Source organism: Triturus cristatus, chromosome 5_2 (genome assembly GCF_964204655.1).
Source record: "Triturus cristatus chromosome 5_2, aTriCri1.1, whole genome shotgun sequence".
NCBI lineage: Eukaryota > Metazoa > Chordata > Amphibia > Caudata > Salamandridae > Triturus > Triturus cristatus.
In genome coordinates, this window is record NC_140588.1 from 1,107,349,101 (window position 1) to 1,107,370,513 (window position 21,413).

The following is a 21,413-nucleotide window of genomic DNA, read 5'->3' on the forward strand; positions in this document are numbered from 1 at the left end:
ATTTTGCAAAGTCCTTGAATAATAAGAATACGTGTTGAACATAATTGTTTCATGAAACTGGCTAAACTAGGGCAGATCTTACCAAACAAATAGCGTGTGCACAGGACGTGAGATTTGTTTGCAGTGGACCTCACCTTGGTTCCATATCTGAGGGTTTAGGGGGTTAGCTTCCCTCGCCTATGCAACGCACTAAACCTTGGAACAGAAAAACAACGTACACTAGGTAGGCGCCATTTCCTCACTCAAAAAACACCCCAGAGGTTTTTGTAAACTAACATATGTCGTTAAAGGTCCCCATATATCCTTGGGTCTAGATTTTCTTGGTCATTCTTATACATAGAGTTCTAGCTGAGATTGACAATAGACCATATCCTGAATCCAATTTGTTTTGGTAGGTTTGAGACTACTATCCCAGTGCAGGGCTACTCATCTGTTTAAAGCACACTAGATGATGGACGGAATGTTGCACATTGGCAAAACATTCACCCCCAGTCACAGATCTGGGTTAAATCCATCGTTATTTTGCTCACCACGCCATCCCAGTTCAGACATGGCCATGTGCAAATCAGTCTTGACCCTGTGCCTCATGGGAACAGTCCAGCCCGAACTGCCAAGCCATGTCTTCCCTGGACCAGAATCAAGCATCCTAGGACTGGTTTCGGGGTTTCACCCCTCTTCAGCCAGGATAGCTTGACTCCAGTGGCGTAGTGAGCACTCATCTGTTTGCCAACATTGTGGCCACTACTGCAAACTTCCTTGAAGCAGGTGGCACATCTTTAACTAGTCGTAGCAAGCAAATCACAGGGTCCCATGGTACAGGTTTGGAAATTGTTTCAGTTAATGTTTCAGTTACATTAATCCAATATTACACGTCCATGCCAAATTAACAAAGTCATCTTTCCCCGCTCACACACATGGTACAATTATCATTGGCACGTAATTCGATTTATGCAATTATACACACTTGATATATTTTATGAAGAAATTTGAAATGGATAAGCAGTAAGTTTCAACTGGAAGTGAGGCTATATGATTGTGCACAACAGAAGGTCCAATCATCCTCTTCCAAAGGGTTTGCCAATACAGCATTCCAGCACTCCCTCGCCTTGTCAGTGGGCTGTGGTCTATCTGCCTGTACTGCAACATATAGGTTAGTAATGAGGTGGCTATGCATGTTTGTGGTGAGGAGGACTTGTGAGCACTGATGGCTCATCTGGAAAACTAGCATAAAGCTCCCGTATTGCCGCGCTAAGCCTGTGATATATGAATGCTGTGAGTGGAGATGACCTGTTCACATTTGTAAATGTGTCAAGCGTTATAAATGTGCCCCAGGATAAACATCTCTCAGTTTCCGTATACCAGCATCTGCTAGTATTTTCAGCGCAGTGTCCTCTTCAGTCACCGAGATCATGGGGTGATGTCTTAAAGGCATCGCCGGTGCATACAACGGAAGTCTTCCCACATCACCACCCAGCTGTTGCCATGCTGATAATGTAGATTTTAAAGTGTCATTTGTGTGATATGAGTCGACAGTGGAGTAGGGTGAGCATCATCATGTTCCACTGCAACATGTGGTGTGTATTCATGTGCAGTGTGTCAATAATGAATAAAGTGGGTCTGCTCTCAGAGGTAGTATAGATACAGCTCAGGTGCATTAACTACACCTCTCTCATACAGCAATGTGAGTACATCCCAGCTGATTCTCCATTGTTTGCCTAACCAGAATGGACCTGAGCTTCCTAAAGAGGTACATAGGAAGGGCAATAGGTGTGCTAACAAAAAGGTACAGGAACTTCGGCAAAATTACAATATTTATCACTGCTACTCTGTCCACCAGCAATAAGGACAATCAAGACCAGTGAGAAGCTTGATCGTCTAGCTTAGACATAGTTCATCCATAATTGTCCCTTATCGCCTAATCAGAGTCCCTATGTATCAGTGGCGGCTCGTACAGGTAACGCTGCGGGGTGGTGAGGCGGGGTGGGTGCGGGGCTGGGTGGGTGGGTGGGTTGTGGAGTTCGACATACGACGGGAAAGTGGAGAGTGAAGAAATAAATAAATAAAAGCACTTACCTTGCCCTCGCAGCATCGCCGAGTCAGTAATGCTGCGAGCGCAAAGTAAGTGTTTTTATTTATTTATCTACCCAGTGGATCCGGCTGTGATATACCACGCCGGTGGTCGGTGATGCTGCAAGCGTAAAGTAAGTGCTTTTATTAATTTATTTGCTGACACGGTGAAGTTGAAAACTTAAGGCTGCTGCAGCATGGCATTGCCTTATTATACATGGCAACATGAACCTTGAATAATTAAGGCAACAGGAGGCAACCCTGTCTTGTACCCCTACCTATTTGGAAACCATCAGAGACGTGTCCATTGACACGTACTATCGCCATCGGCATGGTATATAACAGCCGGATCCACTGGATAAATTCTTGCGAGATGTCCATACGTGTCAAAATAGCGAACATATACTCCATGCAATAGAATCGAATGCTTTGGCAGCATCTAATTGCACAGCTGCCGCATGTAGAGTAGAGCCCAATTGATGTAATAAGGTGAACACAGTATGCAAATGATGCATAGTGGATTGAGATTGGATGAAGCCAGACTGGTCCTGCAGGACCAAGGCAGGCAGGAGTGGCTGGAAGCGAATTGCCAGTACCTTGGCAAGAATTTTCATATCAATATTTATTAAAGACAAAGGGCGATATGATTTGCATGCTTCAGGTGACTTATCCGGCTTAAGTAAAATCACGATCAGGACCTCGCGAAGAGAGGGTGTAAGAATCTACTTCCAATAAACCTCGTCATAGACAGCCTGTAGATGTGGCACCAGCAGCTCATTAAATTCTTCATAAAATTCCCCAGTCAGCCCATCGAGGCCAGGGGCCTTTTCGTTTGGCAGCTACTAATGGCCTGTTTATCGTCCTCCACTCTGGTAGGCTTCATGAGGTACTCCCGCTGCCCAGGTGACAGCCATGCCAGTGCCACAACCCCAAGATATTTGTTGATATCAGCTAGTGCAGCAGTGGATCTGGGTTTTTTACAAATCCGCATAAAATCTCTTGAAGGTAGCTAAGATATTGGGCATATTAAAATGTCCCTGCCCGTCTTTCTCAATAATTTTCACTATATGTTCGGCATCCCGCAGTGCCCTCAGATAATATGCTAGCATTCATCCGGACCTCCATCCCTCATCATATGCACTTGCTATGCGGCGCTTGGACAGAAGGACAAAGCTTTTGACACTGCACAGTCCATATAACTTTCCTGAGCTGCTTCTTAGAACAAAGTTCTGTTAACGGTGCCACAATGGTACCCTAACCTTTAACAAGCCTTCTATATTATCGAGTCGGGCATAAAAAGGCTCTGACCTGGGTCTGTGTCGTAGGAGCCTCCCATAATTTTCTGAATTGTGGGTTGGAGAGGTTGTACATAACCCAAGTACTCTGCTGAGCCTTTCCCCATCTCACATTTGCTTGCTGTGATAGTCAGTCCTGCTTGTTGCATAACCTGAAGCACTTCCCTTAGGTGGACCAGGTGTTCCTCCCCAGTGGAGTTTAATAGAGCAACATCATCTAAGTATCTTGTACTGAAACCATCCAAACCTGAAAGAACTTTTTTCACTAACCTTTGCAAGGGGACAGGTGCAATTCCAACCGAAAGGGTATCACTTTAAACTGAAACTGGCATTCAGCCTTCTCCTTGGTTTCTAGTGTGGGGGCTATCTGCCAATAGCCAGGTCAAATATGCTTAGGCATGTTGCACCCCCAACTGGTCTATGACATCATCAGCTCTGGGAAGAGGGTGAGCATCAGTCTGAGTGACAGCATTTAGGCCTCTGTAGTTCACACAGAACCTCATCTCAGGTTCCCTTCTTTGGGATTTTGTTTGGGCATCAACACCCCTGGGATGTCCCAAGGACTTCTAGAGGGCTCTATCACCCCCAACTCTAGCATCTTAGCAACCTCCGCTTTGATGCTAGCCTTGACCTGATCTGACAACCTGTAAATCGTGTTCTTGATAGGCAAGCTGTCACCTGTGTCCACATCATGGACACACCAAGCTGTCTGTCAGGGTTCGTGTCAATGAAAACGGTCCAGCAAACTGATGTAACAAGTTCCAACAATCTTGTTGCTATTAAACTGTTAGTGTGGAGGACAGGCTCTTCCCCTCTTTTCCCTCCATGAGTCACAATGAGCATAATGGAGATTTAGCCTGTTGACATAAATATCCCTGTGGGGGTTTCTTGGAATATCTAAGTCCACCAGGTAGGTGATTTCCCCTTTCTTCTCCAAAAGAGGAGAGAGCCCAGACCTTCTGTTTTGGAGGGCTTTAACAACAGGCTCCAAAACACACACCCACTGTCCTGGTTAGTAATCTGCCAGTGAGGACCTCTATTCATACCAGTGCTTGACAAGCTCCAAGCTGGTCTCCACATTTGTTTTTCCCTTCTTCATTTCCTCAGCCATCCTGGAATAAAAGCCAAGCGGGTAAAGCACTAAGTCATGTTTAGCCATTTATTTCCCTCAACATTCTCTCACTAAACTCAGTCAACCTCTCGCAGGGTGTCCAACGAGGAGTTCAAAGGAGCTGAAGCCTGCTCGCTCCCGAGGGACCTCTCTCTGGCACACAACAGGCGTGGCAGGAGAGCATCCTATCACTTTCTAAGTTTCTCAGGTAAACCCATCATCATTTCTTTCATGGTATTGTTGAACCTTTCAACCAGATCATTTCCTTGGGGTTTGCACGGGGTGGTGAACTTGTAGGTCACACCACACGCATCCTACATTGTTTTTAAATAGGTTGACATAAAGGTAGTACCGCTATCTAAAATAACCTTCATAAGGAACCCAGCCCTGGTGAAGATTCCAAGGGGGGCCATTGCTACTCCAGGGGCAGTAACTGTCCTAAGGGAAGTAACAGCGGGATACCTAGTGGCATGCACCACTATCACCAGGATTAACCATGTTGGTGTGGGTCTAGGGGACCAACAATGTAAATCCCCACCCTCTCAAAGGGGGTCCCCACCACCACAGGTAGTGGTATCAGAGGAGCCTTTGGCCTGCCCCCTGACTTGCCGCTGGCTTGACAAGTGACACAAGAGTGGCAGAACTCCTTCTCTTCCGCAGACATCTGAGGCTGGTAACATTGGTTGACCAATCTTTCCCAGGTTTTGGTCTGCCTCAGATGTCCTGCTAGGTGGATGCCATGAGCCAGCATCAGAAGGAATTCACTGTATTGTTGAGTGACAACAATATTTCTGGTCTGTCCCTGGTTTGTGGTCCCCTGCATCACTATTCAGGATTTCATCTTCCCCGTACACCCTGTGAATTTCACTCTCATCCCCCTGGGTTTGCCTATAAGCTAGTTGTCTCAGGTTCTCATGAGTGGGACAGCCTTTCTGCCCCTGCCCCAGGCCCTTTCTGGAGGGACCTCCTGCCCCCCCTGCGGTTCTGCCCACTCTGGTAAGTAGGTTAGAGGAGCATCCTCCTCTTTAGGCACCAGGCCCTTCCCTTCAAAGCTCTGGCTGGCCGCAGTCCTGCACTTCCTTTCGCTCTTAGGGCCCTGGGACATTTTATCAGGCTCCAGGGTCCGTTGACTTGTGCTCTGGTTGATACTCAGACCCACTCAATGGGTTCCAGCATTGCTACAGGAGTCCGTGTCTTCAGTCCGCCCAGGCAGAGGATTCAAGGCCATTTATCTGCAGACACTCCTCTGAGATGGCAGGGGCACAGATACATTATTAAGACCAGTAACCTCCTCCCACAATCAAAGTCTATATAGCCATGGAATGCGTCTTCGTTTCATTGTCAAAGTTGACTATTTGAGGCACCTTGTTTGGGATTATTTGGTCTGGGGAAACCTGTTCTGTCACATTCATGATGATGCTGGAACCTATTTCCCTCAGTGCCCTTACTTCAGCCCCATTGATTCTTGGCCACTGCCTATTTTTTTTCTATACTTGGAGACCAGGAGGCCAAGGGTTTGATTTTCTGCATACACACTGAAACCAGCATGATCTCTGTGTACCCTATGGAATTCCTGTAGGAGGGCCTGTCCCTCTTTCTTAGGATCATCTCCACGGGACGTCTTTGGCACGCTTGTACATACTCATTTATTAGCCATTTTACCCACCTCTCTAGGAGTGGATCTGCGTAATCCATCAGATGCTGGTGCAACTTCCCCGAGGAACAGTTAGTGAGTGTGTGGTCTTTTACCATTACATTGTAGACCCCTTAATGGGTGTTCACTCTGTTTCCTCCAGTGACTTTACTGAAGTATCCACAAAGTTCACCATGTCTGTGTTTTCCCCTTGTGTGTCTTCCTGAATTTCTGTATTCTTCAGGGGTGAGCCCAAATAGCTCAAAAGTTGCCTACCTCATCTGTGGATAGAACTCTGCTACCTCATCCTCTAGTGTCAAGAGCCTGTCTCCCCCCACCACTGGAACTAGTTCCCACAATGACCCCTTTTTTTTACAATGTTCCCAGCTGTGGATTCTGGGCCCTAGCTTATCCGGCACCTAGGGAAACCTAGCAAGCCTATACATATTTGAAAACTGGATACCCACAGAAATCCAGGATGGGATGACATGTGTAGCTCTCACTGGGTTCTGTTACCCAGAATCCCTTGCACACCTCAAACTTTGTAAAAAGAAACATTTTCCTCACATTTCTGTGATGGAAAGTTCTGGAATATGCAGGGAGCCACAGAACCTCCACCTACCCAACATTCCCCAAAGTCTCCTGATAAAATTGATACCTCACTTTTGTGGGTAGGCCTAGTGCCTGCAACAGGAAATGGCTCAAAACGCAACAAGGTCACATCACATTTTACCACTGAAAACTGACCCTTTTCTTTACCATGTGCCTAGCTGTGGGTTTTGGGCTGTATGTCAGTCGGCACCTGGGGAAACCTAGCAAACCTATATATTTTTTACAACTAAATACCCAAGGGAATCCAGCATGGGGTAACTTGTGTGAATCTCACCAGATTCTCCTACCCCTAATCCCTTGCAAACCTCACATTTTGTAAAAAAAACACATTTTCCTCACATTTCTGTGATGGAAATTTCTTGAATCTGCAGGGGGCCACAGACTTCCACCCACCCAGCATTCCACCAAAGCGTGTCCATAAGTACAGATTTTTTAAATTCATTTGTAGGCTGACTGCTTTGGGCACCAACACAAGTGAGGTATCATTTTTATCAGGAGATCAAAGGGAATGATGGGTGGTAGGAAATGTGTGCTAGGGCAGTGATCGTTCAACTTTTCCACACAGACATTTGAGGGAAATGTTTTGAGGTTTGCTGAGGATTCTGGGTAAGAAAACTCTGGGGGACCCACGCAAGCCACAATTCCAGCCAAGTGGCAGTCCACACACACGCTAGCCAAGTGCCAGTCCACACACACCGCCAGTCAAGAGCCATCCATGCACACTGCCAGCCAATCACGATCCAACCCACACTGTCAGCCAAGCACCATCCAACGCACACTGCCAGCAAAGCACCTTCCAAAGCAAACCGCCTGCCTTGGGGGCAGATGAGCCTACAAATATCACTGACTGCTCCCAAGGGGGTCAGAGAAAGCTTAAATGTATGCCTTTGACAATGGGGCCACTCCCTGACATGCCCATAAAGATACCCCTGGTGCCTAATGGCTTTCTACCCCCACCAGGTAGGGGGGCTGATTGAATATAATAACCACCATCTGCCCCCCTAGGGAGGACTTAAAGCCTGTGCCCTTTTTTTGGGGGGGGCATGGGGGCATTGGTAGGCCTCTTCAGGGCAGCTTTTAGCCCCCCTGGGGGAGGCAGATCAGGGGCTGTTGCTCGATATGCCCCAGCGGGGCAGAACGACTGTGCCCATATTTTGGGGAGGAGCGGGCATGGGCATGCCCATTCTGGCCAGCCCCCACCGCTACACTGAGAAAAAAAATCCCTGGCTCCTAGTAGGCTTTCCGCCACCTGGGGGACATTTTAGAGCTATTGCCTCACTTGCCCCCTAGGGGAGGCAGAAAGACTTCCGTCCCCATTTATGTGGGATGGGGGCATGGTATACCCACCCCTCTTTTATTTAAAAAATAATCCTTGGGTCTAGTGTGGTTTCTGCCCCCCGGGAGAGAAAATCAGTGGTAATGACCCCATCTGACCCTCAGGGGGGCAGAAAGACTGTCCCGTTTGTGTTTGGGAGAGTGGGGGCATAGGCATGCCCATTTTGGGCAGCCTCCACCCATACATATTCAAAACAAAGAATCCCTGGTACCCATTGGGTTTTCTGCCCCTTGGGGGCTGGCAAAAAGACTCTGGTTGCAATTTATTATGGGTGGGAGTATGGTCTTACCCATTGTGGGCAGCCCCAACCCTCTTTTGAAAAAAAACAAATGCCGTTTGTCTAGTGGGCTTCATGCAGATCATAGGTAATAATCCTCCCATCTGACTCCCGGGGGGGCAGAAAGGTTGTCCCTTTGTGTTGGCATACCAATTATGGGCAGTCGTCACCCCTAGGTATTAAAAAAAAGAATTCCTGTGGGTACTGCCCCTTCTGTCCCTAAGGGGGAACAAAAAGACTGAACATGTCCATAAAATGCTTGGGGGGAGCAAAGACTGTTGCTCCCCCTTCCCTGGTATCTAGCAGTGGATCCTTCCTTGAGGATCACACTCCTGCGGCAATCCCCAAGCAGGGATCCTCTAGGGAAGGATACCATTGAAAGGGGATATTCTACCCTTTCTCCTCTCCTGTGTGTTTCGGTGTATGAGGTCTGAGACAGCCCTGCAAGAACCGAAGCAGTAAAACTGAAATGAGCGGATCGGCTAATTTTACTTTCACTTTCAATGTAATGTCATCAGCATGCCATGCGCGCCGATCGTCATTACACTGAATTAAAAAAATTGCCTCGGGCGGCTCGAGATGCTGTTCCTCAGCTCCAGAGGCTGAAAATTAAACAAGCATTTGCAATGCAATCGATCTCGCATTACTGAAAGCTTGAGCTATTGGCGGTGCATTATTATTATTATTTGCAATGCAAATGGCTCAAACTTTCAGGAATGTGAGACCTATTGCATTGCACCCAGAGGCTGCACTTCTGAAAAAGAAGACATTTGAAGTCAAAGTGTTTTTTGATCCATTTAACAGGGGAGCAAATAAAGGAGAGGAGAGGAAAGAGCGGAAGAGCCATTTGTTGAAGTAATAGTTTTCAGCAAGTGAGGAGGCGCGAGACAGAGCGAGAGTGAATAAGAAGAAAAAGCAGCAGAGCAGGAGAAGTGAACATTGTTGTTTAAAGAAAGAAAAGACAAGCATTTATAATGCAATAGGTTTCATATTTGGTAGAGTTAGAGCTATTGGCGTTGTAAATTATGTTTTTTACATATGTGCTTTGTTTTGTAGTGCAGTGGATGTATGTGGAGTGTAGTGGAATTATGTGTGTTGTATTGGAATTGTTTGTTGTTCATTTGTGTATTGTGGAACTGTGTGTTGTGTATTTGTGTAGTGGAATTACGTGGCATGGTGAATTGATAGTAGGGAGAGCTGTAGAGGAGAGATAGAAAGGAAGGATGCCAGGGGTAGGTTGTTTGTGAAGGTCGTGGTTATTGACATTGAGATAGATGAGGAGAAAGAGCGTGTGAGAAAGAGAAAGAAGGGGAGAGCAGGCAACAGATGCCTAAGGAGGTTTTGTTGTGTATGTAGAAGACACCCTAAGAAGAGGAGGAGAGCATGTGTTTGAGGGAGTGAAAGTTTGATAAGGCACATTTTATGTTTTTAGCCTGTAAATTTGTCCTGAAGAGCAAAGTCCATTATTTCCTGTTTATGTGCACTTTTCGCTTAAGGAAGCTGATGTGCGAACAGGAACAGAGCTCTTCCGAGAGAGCCAGAGAGCGCACACAGCCATGGTTTCAGTGTTTCCATTCTGTTAATGTAATGCTACTTTTCTTCCACTAACTATAGAACTACAAGTCCCATAATGCAAAGGTACAATGAGTGTATGAGCTCCCAAGGCGTGGCTTGAGACGACAAGTGATATGCTGCCAACCTGTTAGAGAGACGAGGGCTCTGCTTTCCTACAGGCTGGTGCAGCTCTCTGATGTATGTATTAAAATGTAAGGAGATACGCGAGGCGCCTTTTACAATGAAATTCACCCAGTCAGCACCAGCGGACCCTGCTGATGGCTGCCCGCCTCGGATTAGAGTGCTGTGAGGAGCTGACACAAGCGTCATGTTCGTTTTCCCCTAAATCTGTCCTAAAAAGCAACGTTGAATGTTTTCTGATGATGATTCGCATTCCCTTAAAGAAGCTGATGTCCAAGCTGGAGCAGAGCTCTGCCGAGAATGCCGCTGGCCGCGTCCCACGCAGGGGGACATTAGCAGGTCAGCCCTCTAGTGGCCACCCGCCGGAGCCTCCCCCCCTTTTGTTCCTCCTCTCTCGTGAGGCCGCGCCTTGGGAGGGGAGGCCCCAATCTATGGCCCTGCTGGGGGAGGCGGGCCACTGGGCTGGGGGGGGCCAGGCCTATTTATGCCTCCCGCCACTGTAGATCGCCCTCTGCTTCCTGTTCTCTCCTGGCCACGCGAGATCCCACCCTTTCCGCTTACCCTGCGCGGCGTATGCAGCGCGCAACTGGGATGTTATAATGTTTTTTCTTGTGTTGCAGGCGGAGTTACAGGGCGATCTGGAGGCAGAAGGGTACAGTAAGGGTACCTCTGCGACAGTCGGTACAGTAAGGGTATCCCTGTCCGGCACAGTAAGGGTGCCCGAGCCAAGGTCCGTGAGCCAAAGGAGGTTCTGGGAAGACTGCGACGGCGCCCCGTTAGTCCTTCGGGCGGTTGGGGGGCCTGACCAACCGGGGGTATGCCATAACACGCTCCACCCCCCGTAAAAAGGGGGCGGGAGTATTAGACAGATCACGTGATCCAAAGGAGGATCTGAAAAGAATGTGCCGCGCTGTCGGGCATCGACCCACCGTGCATGCTGGCTCGTAAGGCAGGCGGAGCAGCGAGTGGCTGCTTGCCCTGGACCGCCCGTAAGATAACCCACTCTATCGTCATACTTATGTTGTATGAAATAAACCTGCAGCAGTTCTTCACCCATAACGAATGTGTCAGTGTATTCCTTGGGTGACGTCTGTGCATGCGTGTTGAGTGGAGCGGATGACGGTGTGGTCACTATGGGGGTGGCTGAGAGCTAGTGCGTGTCCGAAACAGAAAAGGAAAGAAGATTTGTGAAAAAAGGAAGACCGAGTGTTAAAGTGATTGCAGGAAAAACAAGAACGGAGATAAAGCAAAAACGAGGAGTGTAAAGCAGCCCTGAGGTATTGCCAAGGTTTGGTTCAATCATCCACCGGTGATGGATGTGTTTTCCGATCTGCTTAAGGACCGAGGGCTCCGAACCAAGGGTGATTGTGATTTGACACTTGTTGAAGCTACCAAGGCATACATGCATCCATTCTCTGGCAGGATGTGGTGCCACAATGGGCAGCGGCTTCAACGCCTGGGCTTCCAGATAGCGCATGGTGTGACGCAGGTGCTCAAGGGCCCTAGCACCGCTTCTGATTGGTCTCCATCTCTCCCAGGGGTGCGCGCTTACAAGTAGGGCACCTGGAGGACAGATGCAGAGACAAAGGGTCCATTTCTGAAGACATCAAAGTGTAACCACGACCAAGATCATGGCAAGTACCCGAATCAGAGTCTGAAGGACCGGCTGAGCCAGTGGGCTGTTTCTCAGGCCTCATAGGACAGGAAGTTACTCCTGCTTGACGGAAGCAGTTTCTGACCCCACTGCGAGGTGAAATAGATAAGAATGAGAAGGAGTCATGAAGTGTGATAACAAACGTGTGTCAGTGTGTTTAGCTGCAGCAGGCTTAGGAAGCTCTCTTCCATGGTAGTCATAAAAGGTATAACATGCATTTTAAGACCACACTTGTGCTCACTGCTGAGGCTGTATCCATGATGACTCTCCGCACATGCGCAGAAGAGAACAGGAGGTCCGGAAAACATGTCCGTTGCACCTTTCTTGAAAATCTTTGGCTGATCTGATAAAATACATCACACCAGGCAGAAGTGACAACTGGTGCAAGCAACTTTAATATCTAACTGGAACACTTCATTTTAGGACTAGGCTCAGGCTGGGCTGAAACCATATCGCAGTGGCGTTTATTTACCCACAGAGGTAGACACTCGTAGGACCAAAACAAACGAGCATCCGGCATTTTCAAACCTATTCTTCGAATGGCAATAAACACCCAATGCACGGGTGGACAACACCAGAACCCAAGTAATTGACCTAGAGATAGGTGCTAAGATCACTGCAGGTACGGCCACTTTTTCACGTAGCTATCTAGTAAAATACTGTGCAGCATTAATCCTAGAAGGGAAAATATATTTGGCTCGTTAACTGGAAAAAACAGGACAAACTCTTTCGAATGCTGAGACACAAATCTACACCAATGAATACATCTAAACTGCATTCATGTAGTCCCTGGGTGCACTTGTAACAATATATCAACACTATGCGACTCCTAGGAGCTTGATCAAGCGGTTTTGGGGCGAGCTAATGAAATCCATGGAGTATTTCTTCTTTTTTTTGCAGAGCGAGAAAGGTTTTGTGTTAATGCTTGCACAAAGAGGCTGACACACTTCAAAGGATGGTGCGTTGTGCGGTCTGAAAATGCAACACCTTTCCTATCTTTTTAGTGAACGACATTGGAGTCTGGGACTTGTAGTCTCACTTCAATCACTGTAAAGTATAGACTCAAAAAACAAATTACACATATCATGAAGCCCAGCGGCAGCAACGGAACGACGGGAGGTGGGGCTCAATCCTGTGCAAAGGGGCACTATTGCAAATAGAAACATGCTCAATTCCCTTCGACCAGGCGCACACAACACCGCTTGAAAACACTTTGCATTAATAAGAAGCGGCAATGTATAGGATACTTCCCCAGTAGCAGCAGCTCTAGACCTAGAAGAAGGACTAGCGTAGAATGTGCTTCCAGGACAAATGAAAATGCGCCGTCCATCATAGAAAAGGATTAGTCAACGTTAGCCCTGAGGACATAATCAGTTCCAGGGGCAGCCACATCATGAAATACACAATGATTACTAGAGAAATTGATTACTTTATGTCAACGATTTAAATCCAAGCAGACAGAAGTTCAGTGGTGCTTTCTTTTATGTTGCTTTTGGCTATATCCTTTTTCACTCCGGTTAGGCACAGTGAGAGGATGTAATCTGACGGCTAGATTGCCGACTTTGGTGCTGGAGACCAAGGTTCGAGCCTCGGGGTCGTGTCCATATTCAGTGATTTTGGACAAATCACTGAATCTCTCCGTGCCTGAATATGTATTTGTGTAACGTAATCGATGCTCATGTAAAGTGCTCCAATGGTCGAGTTTGCGCTATATAAATCTGCATTAAAAAAAGCACTAAAAAAAAACTATGCGGTTCACTCCAACTAACGCGTTTCCCTCAAAGTAAAAAACATAATCAAGGCACAAGCGGTAATATTTCAACTGTAAAAATTTCACACGGTTGACTCCAACTAACGCGGTAACAATAACAGAAAACAGAAACATTTCAAATATAACAATATCACGGATTACGTTAAAGTACAAAAAAACTCAATGGCGCTTGCCTCACCCAGTCAGCATCACCCGGTTGCCTAAAAGTAAATACAAAATATACATACTGACGTACCGGGAAACACATTGAGAAGAGACTGTAATATTTCAACTGTAACATTATCACACGGTTGACTCGAACTAACGTGCTTCCTTGAAAGTAAGAAAAAAAAGCAAGGCACATTTAAAAAAAGAGATCCCGGTGAAACAACAGACCCAAAAAAAAGCAATAATACCCGTAAAGGGGCCAATAGCCATAGGCGTGCCCAACAAGGAAAAAGGAGGGACATAACACACGCTTAACCAATACCAAGTAGGACATCTTGAAAGACACACTGAAAAACAAATAGGAAAACGGAGGCGGGGACTCCCCCACTAAAAGATATACTGCATGTCTCAACGAGACAGCGCAAGCGCTGCCTAGGCGAGACCTAAAAAACGAAACCCTCCTGCTGTAAACAGCAGAGAGATTTCCTGGTCATGTGCAGAGGGCAGAATGGTTCTGTCCTCAGCACACGACCACCATGACTGAAGACGTAACCATTCTGTCCTCAACACAGAACCAGTTAAATCATGTGCAAGTACCAAACAGGTAAATATTGAACACACACAGCAAAATACTAATCCTAGTTTAGTTTATAAAATAGAGAATCATTTAAGGAACAAAATGATACCAAATGACAAAAATCCAACAATTGGAAATGGAGATGTTAATCTTTAAAGTTTTAAATAAAAATAGCACCAAGAATCATTATGCTCCAAATGTTGTCACCTGGTTTGCACTTGACAGGTTTCTACACATGATTTAAGGCCAACCACAATGGAGTGTGTGTCAAATAAATAAACTGGGTATGTCCCAGTCAGAAATGTTACCTTCTGACTTGGGGCCTTCTTACGAGTACTGTGGTCCACAGGTGGTCGGACTGCCATAGGGCCACTATGTCTGCTGGGATTCCAGGATCCCTATATGATGGAGCAATGGTCAGGAGCAATAATATGCAAGCAATGCTGTTGTGGCACTGCCATGCATATTAGGAGTTGCCTGTCCACCACCAATTTCATGGTGGTGAGCCTGCTGTGGCGGACAGGCAAATGGTCCTGGGCCTGGGAGCGCAAGGTAAGCGGGGCTCTTTCACGAAAGAGCTTCTAGCAGCTTGTTGTGCCCCTGAACCTTAACAGGAGGTCAACTGACTTACCCCTAGAGTCCACGTCCTTGTCCTGGGTACAAGTAAGAGCATGTTCAGCCTTTCAGGTCTCCTCACAGGTCTTAACAGCTGGTGCAGTCCTTCTTCTACCTTCCACAGGTCCAGTAAGTTTATGAAGATGGTGCCCAGGGGAGCCACATTGATGCTTGGTATTAGCCTGCGGGTGGGGGTGACTCATGGCCCTTTTTGCTAGCAAGCAGGAAAACAGTTCCCAGTTGTAACCCTACCCTGCAGCACCCTTGCACTTTTGCAACAGTTCCTGTATGCCATACTGCAGACAATTCTACAGTGTCCCAATCTACCTAAATCCAACATGGCAGAACCTGTCTTACTCTGTGCAGAGGTGTGTCCAGGGAAATGAGCAACCCCTGCTCTGAGGTCACTCAAAACTGGTTCTGGGGCAGCATCTCTACCACTGAGATTGGTGCCTTGTTGACTGAAGGAACAAAGGAGAGGGCAGGGCCAGGTGTTAGCTGCCGCTACCTGTGACAAAGTAGGCACCTTTGAAGTTAATTTATTGCCTGGTCACAGCACAGATGGTTACTTTGCCCAAGGAACAGGTCACCTTCCCTCACCCAAGGCATTTGTTGCAGTTCTGGGAGCAAGGTCACACCTCATCAAGGGCCAGATGTATCAACATTGCCTTTTGCGAGTCCATAATAATGAATTTTACCGATTCGCTATTATGGACTCGCAAAACCAATGTATGTAGGTTTCGCAAAATAAATTGAGATTCCTACCCATTCCCTATTTGCGACTCGCAAATTGCGAGTCACAAATAGGCAATGGCTTCCTATTCATTCCTATGGGCCTAGAGGAGATGAATGGGAATTGCATGCGCAATTTGCAAGTACCCAATAGGTACTTGCAAATTGTGCATGCAATTTCAAGGGTGCAAGGGTACCAAATGGACACCCTGTTGCACCCCTAAAATATGCATGTGTGCACATGTGGCGCACATACATGCCCTTGGGGCATGTATGTATGCCACATGGCACCTAGAAAAATGCAAAAAAGTGAATTTTTCTTTGAATTCGAAAATTACCACCAACTTGAAGTTGGTGGCAATTTGCAATTCTGTAAATACATTTGCAAAATAGGGAATGGCAAGAATTGCGATTCCCTATTTTGCAAATGCTTTTTGAAATGATACATCTCAAAAGGCTTTTTCCCGTTCTGAGAATCGGCCCGTTTGCAAATGGGAAAAAACTTGATACATCTGGCCCCAAGTGCTTTATTCAGCTCCTGACAGTTGGAAACTCATGCAATTGGGCTTCTAGAGGCTTTAGGGAGGGACGAGTAAAAAAGTACCTTTTTGCAAAATATGTATTAAAAATCCAACTTTACCAGTGAATTAGGCTTGTGCTAAATATTTGAAAATGACAAAGAAAGAACTTTGTAGTTGTTTCTGAGGTGGAGATAACATTGTTAATTTCAATGCTGTATCTCAATGCTTTGCTATGGAGCAGCTTACTCTGCTAGAGTGAAAATAGGTGTTGGGGTCTTGCCACTGTAAGGACATGTTTAACATTATTTTTTACACAACCTACTTTGAAATACCATGCACCCTGCCTTATGTTCACTTTGTCCTACTTAGGGGGGACTTGTTAATATTTAGAAGCAGGGTTTAAGCCTCTTAAGAGTTTATTTTGACAGGTCGATTTTGCAATTTTAAACCTGCACAGACAAGCTACTATGGTAGACCTGAAGTCATGTTTAGATTGTCACTGTAGTTGGTTGCACATTAGGTGTTGCTGCCCACTAGTGCAGGACATGTGTACACTTTGTACCATATACTAGGGACTTATAAGTAAGTTAAATATACCAACTAAGCGTATAGCCAATCACAACGTGGTGTAGGGGTCAGAGCACATGCACTGGTGTTTGGTAAGCAGAGGCCCAGACAACAGAGGTGAGAAACAGCAACATCAGCCAAAAGAAAAATGAGAGCGATCATGCAAAAAAGGCTTGACTACCACCCAATCCCGAAACTCAAACTATAATAAATAAACCAAAGCGCTACACTTACTTCTATCCACTGACTCACTGGCACTTGGTGACGACTAGAGTCATACTTATTATGATACATACTCAAAACTAAATATTTCAGGCCAATTCATATAGAAAGGAATTCATGCTTGGAAATTGTGATAAGGTGTAGGTCAGGCTTATGAGTGGCCATAAATTTTGAGTGTTTGAGGTGATTTAAAAACCTTTTTAATCTGCACTTTTGTAAATAATGATTGTCATAGTTTGCTATGTGACATTCCAGTACATGGATGAATGCGCCTATTGTGCCTGGCAAACACATCTGTATTCCAAGAATCACTTACAGTATAGGTATGTGGACATAGGGAAAGGATGGAGTTTCGTTTTTCAGAATGATTTTGTTTCAATTAAAATGTTTTTGGTTAATTTCTCCCCTTTTGTGACAACAAATCAAATGCATGCACATTCTCACACTTACTGTTTCGCTTACGTTTCCACATTAAGGTGTCAGTTAGATGTAAACCCAGAAGACGCATTGCACAGTGTTTGAGGACATTTTGCTCTCAAATGACTGTGTAGGTGTACACCCGGTTGCATTTCTTAACCTACATCTCTGACAACATCTAAAGACCCCACGCTAGACATATATTGTCTTAGAAGCTATGGGGCCCTAATTTTGTACAGTATATACGTACATTCAGATCTCATCAGTGTGTATGAATTTGACACGTTGTTCATCACACATTTGTACATCACACATATATTGTTTCGTCCGGTCATAAATAGATTTACACTTGGATAAAGTTGTGTAGAATTTTCCAGCAGTGTCCAATGTCTGAGAATCCAGACTGTCAGCTTAGGAACATGCCCTTCGTGAGTTGTTTTGTATTGTTAGCTCTGATTAGAACAACACAAAAGCTCGAGCTTCACAATCTGCATTTTTCGCCAGGAAGGAGGGAACTGCTAAGAGACCTAAGGGCCTGATTAGGAAGTGTCAGCAAGAATGCCACTGACTGGCCGTTGGTGGCAATCCCACCATCATCCAGCAAAGTGGTCCCACTGCCATAGAAAGGCTGTCAGAAAAGGACCTTGGGGGACCCTAGCAGGGCCCCCGTGTCCCCTGGGATTCCGCTATGTGGCCCTAGGGTACCCTTGTTGCCCCGAAAACATCCATGGACCCTGTGCCAGGCACCACATGGTACCTGGCACACAGTGCGAGGATGTTTCTAAACATGCCTTTTTACATTGAGGCTTGTGCTGCGAATGCAAAAAGGCATGTTTCCGACCACTTACACGACACTTGGACTATAATTCGGAAATTCAGACCGTCTCCTGCTTGTTGGGGGGTCCCAATCCTGAAATAATGGTGGTCGGACGCTCGTGCAACCTTCATCATAGTCAGGCCCTAAGCGACAAGGTGTAAAGTGAAGAGGAAAGGTTTCCAGTGGAACACAGTCGAAAGAGGCCGCAGAGAGGGTTCTGGACATGTGATGACTTTGGCACACTACTGCACTGAGTTGGCCTCTTTGGACCACATGAGTACACCCCATCGCCTGATGGTAGTTCAAACGAGTACGGTTGGGGTTTATCATTCAGAATGTATTTTTAGACATTAGGAAGATGCAACACATCAATGAACACATGATCAAGGGTATAGCATCCAGCACAGTTCTTACTTGTTTTTGCAGTGTGCTGCGGTCATGACAAAATCCTTCCGCACCAGGATTCCCCCACAGTGGACTTTGTTTTTGACGGTTAGACCGGCCATATAGGGTCTGGAATGACTGCGGGCCTCATGCCCTCCAATTATGGCATCTTGCAGAACACCTTTGAAAATCATAATAAGTTGCAGGATGAGAACATTGAACGTTCACCGCTTTGCCAGGCTTATTACATATACAGAGAATGAAATGCTGATGTACCTCTACCCCAGCCCGCATTCCAACAAGCTTCTCACCTCTTATATTTGTGTAATGAAGTATAGTAATGGATTTGATAACACATACAGTGTGCACGCATACCACCCTGCTTTACTGATTTGAAATCAAGCATTTGATCTATGAGTTCCTAAATGTTCCTCCCTGAGCTCCTTCAAAGTAACAACATATCCCCTGCAAACACACTCTGAAGGTTAGGGACAGTCTAGAGAGCTCTGCAGGCACCTTCCGCAGTCCCTGCAGGCCTCACCTTAAGCTGCGCACTTGCTTGAACTCGTGCTTGCCCTGCAAGCACCATGTGGAGCCCATTCAGAACCCCTTCAGAAGAAAACAGCAATCTGTCTTGCATTTGTGAAAGTTTAAGTTTTTGGCAGTGTAATTCTTTCTTTTCTTTTTATTTAGTTTTTTGTAATTTGTTTACTGTAAATGAGTAGCAGCGGTGGCCATCAGAGACCTGTGATGTGAGAACTGGGCATCCAGAGGGAATGGAACTGTGATGTACCATATTGTTTACGCTACAATAATGGGCGCCAGACAGAACTGTCATGTAGTTCCCATACAGGACAACATAAACTGTGGGTTTGGTGGCAGAGACACCCTGAGCACCCCCACAGAGAAATGTCAGCCTGTTTGCATTAGCTAGCTCACAGTGCCACTAGTGTCTCCTTTTATCAGGGAGAGAATAGTTTCTGGCAACCTTAGAACATGACAACCCTGATCCCTCAGGATTGTGGAAACAATGTACTACTTTTCACTACGTCACTCGTGCTCACTTATTCTGTCTCCGAGAGTTACACAGAAGAAATGGTCAGGAGTGTTACAATAAGTATTTATTGCACAGTTGTTCTTCTAGTGTAAAATAGATGTGCTGCAATAACCGTTAGACAGTAGCAGAGATATATTATCAGCAGTACAATGAATATAAATGGATAGTCCAGTTCTACCATTTGAATAATCATGAATAAATACATGGATATAAAATGCATGATAAATGAAAGAGCGTGTACTCCTAAGATGCCTATCTAGATGTGCCTAAATGTATCTAGCATGTGAGTAGGGGTGAAGCCAAGAATCCCTCTAGGTTTTAGTCGAAACCCATTACCAGAAGTGTGAAAATGTGGGAGCCCTTTTTGGTCTCGAGTTAAATAACCCATGAGGGATGTTCAGACCACTGTCAGCTGGTGCATCTGCATGCAGGAGCCTCAGCGTCTCTGGTCAGTGTGTCGGCTTGGAAGTTTCGGTTCCCTCTGCCTAACACTAGCAAGATGTGCCGTATTTATGCAGAAAGTATCTACGGCTCCTCTGTCCCTTGTCTCATGTATTAGCCATTGTTGGATTTGAAGATGACGTATGGGATGAACCTTCTACGTAGATATGGAGGGGTAGGTGCTGTAGCCTCTGCCTGGTTTCCAAGAACCCTTATGAATATTCATTCATACTGTGTGAGTCTATTGAGGAAGTTATAGGACTCTATTGTTTAGGAGAAACCCTCCCTCTGCACCCAGGACTGGAACTAGGTAAAGGTTCAATCCTAAAGGCTTGTTACTGTATAGTATAAGGGAGATAATGTAGGTGACGGTGTATGATATTACCCTGGCCTATATTAGGGTGCCTATATGAAACATAAAACCAACTCCTCTTCCGAACAGTCAACAATCATGAAAATGCGAGCAAAAGCAATCAGTAAAGGCATTTTCCTCTTTCAATGTGTGCTGTGGAATGCAGCATGCATTGAAAGAGGAAAAAATGAGGAGAAATGAAAACAATTCTCCTCGTTGCTCCTTGCTACACCAACTCTAGGATGGCGCAGCATTCACACACATCTCCAGATTTACGATTTCTCATAAATCTGGAGATGTGTCTTGTTCTATGAGTGTTGTGTGGGAACACCCACAGCAACACCTATGGGACTCCCCTTCAACGCAAAGTTCTTTGTATGAAGGGGTCGTATTAACAAGGAGAGGAAAAACCACGCAGGGTGGCTTTTCCTCTCCTTGTAAATATGAAGGAGTGCCTGACACCATCACTACTTTACAAAATGTGACGTACTGGTGGAGCAGGGTGCTTGTAAATCTGCCCCATAAGTGCTTAGGTATTGGCAGACTGATACAATAAGAACATAGTGCTGGATGGGTGATTGAAGAATTGCATGAGACTGACAGGAAGTATCCTACACTGCATGAGCACTACTTCAGTATTTAATGGAGTGGACCAATAGTGTGTATCTGCTTAGAGATTTGTTGGGATTATGCACAGAATATTTTTTGTGTACTTGTGTTGGTGCCTAGGTCATTTTATAAGAATACCACTTGTAACTGGAATGATGACAGTCCTGCAAACAGAGTGAACACTTAATTAATAAGTGCTTTCATATTGGTGGAGTGATAGGATAAGTAGAAAGTGGTAGATAAGTGATTAAAGAAGTGCATGGGACAGACTGGACGATTCCTACACTGCATGAGTACTAACTGGGTATTTAGAAGAGTGTATCAATAGTATGTAGCTAGTTAGAGGTCTGCTTGCATAGTGCACAGAATATAATAGATGTACTTGTGTTAGTAGCTACGCCATTCCATAAATTCATGACTAGTAACTAGAATAATTACAGTATTACAAACAGAGTGTATAGTGAATTTATAAGTGCTTAGGTATTGGTGAAGTAATAGGATAAG

General features: G+C 45.7%; 1 protein-coding gene across 3 annotated transcripts in view; it reads right to left on the reverse strand.

Moving 5' to 3' along the window:
* Positions 1-21,413, reverse strand: part of LOC146829787 (granzyme B(G,H)-like) — a 163,172-nt gene that overhangs the window by 82,536 nt on the left and 59,223 nt on the right. For all 3 annotated transcript variants that reach the window (XM_085608501.1, XM_085608503.1, XM_085608502.1), the window contains exon 2: positions 18,481-18,631. In XM_085608501.1, coding sequence (XP_085464627.1) covers positions 18,481-18,631 — 151 coding nt within the window. The remainder of the gene's footprint in view (positions 1-18,480; positions 18,632-21,413) is intronic.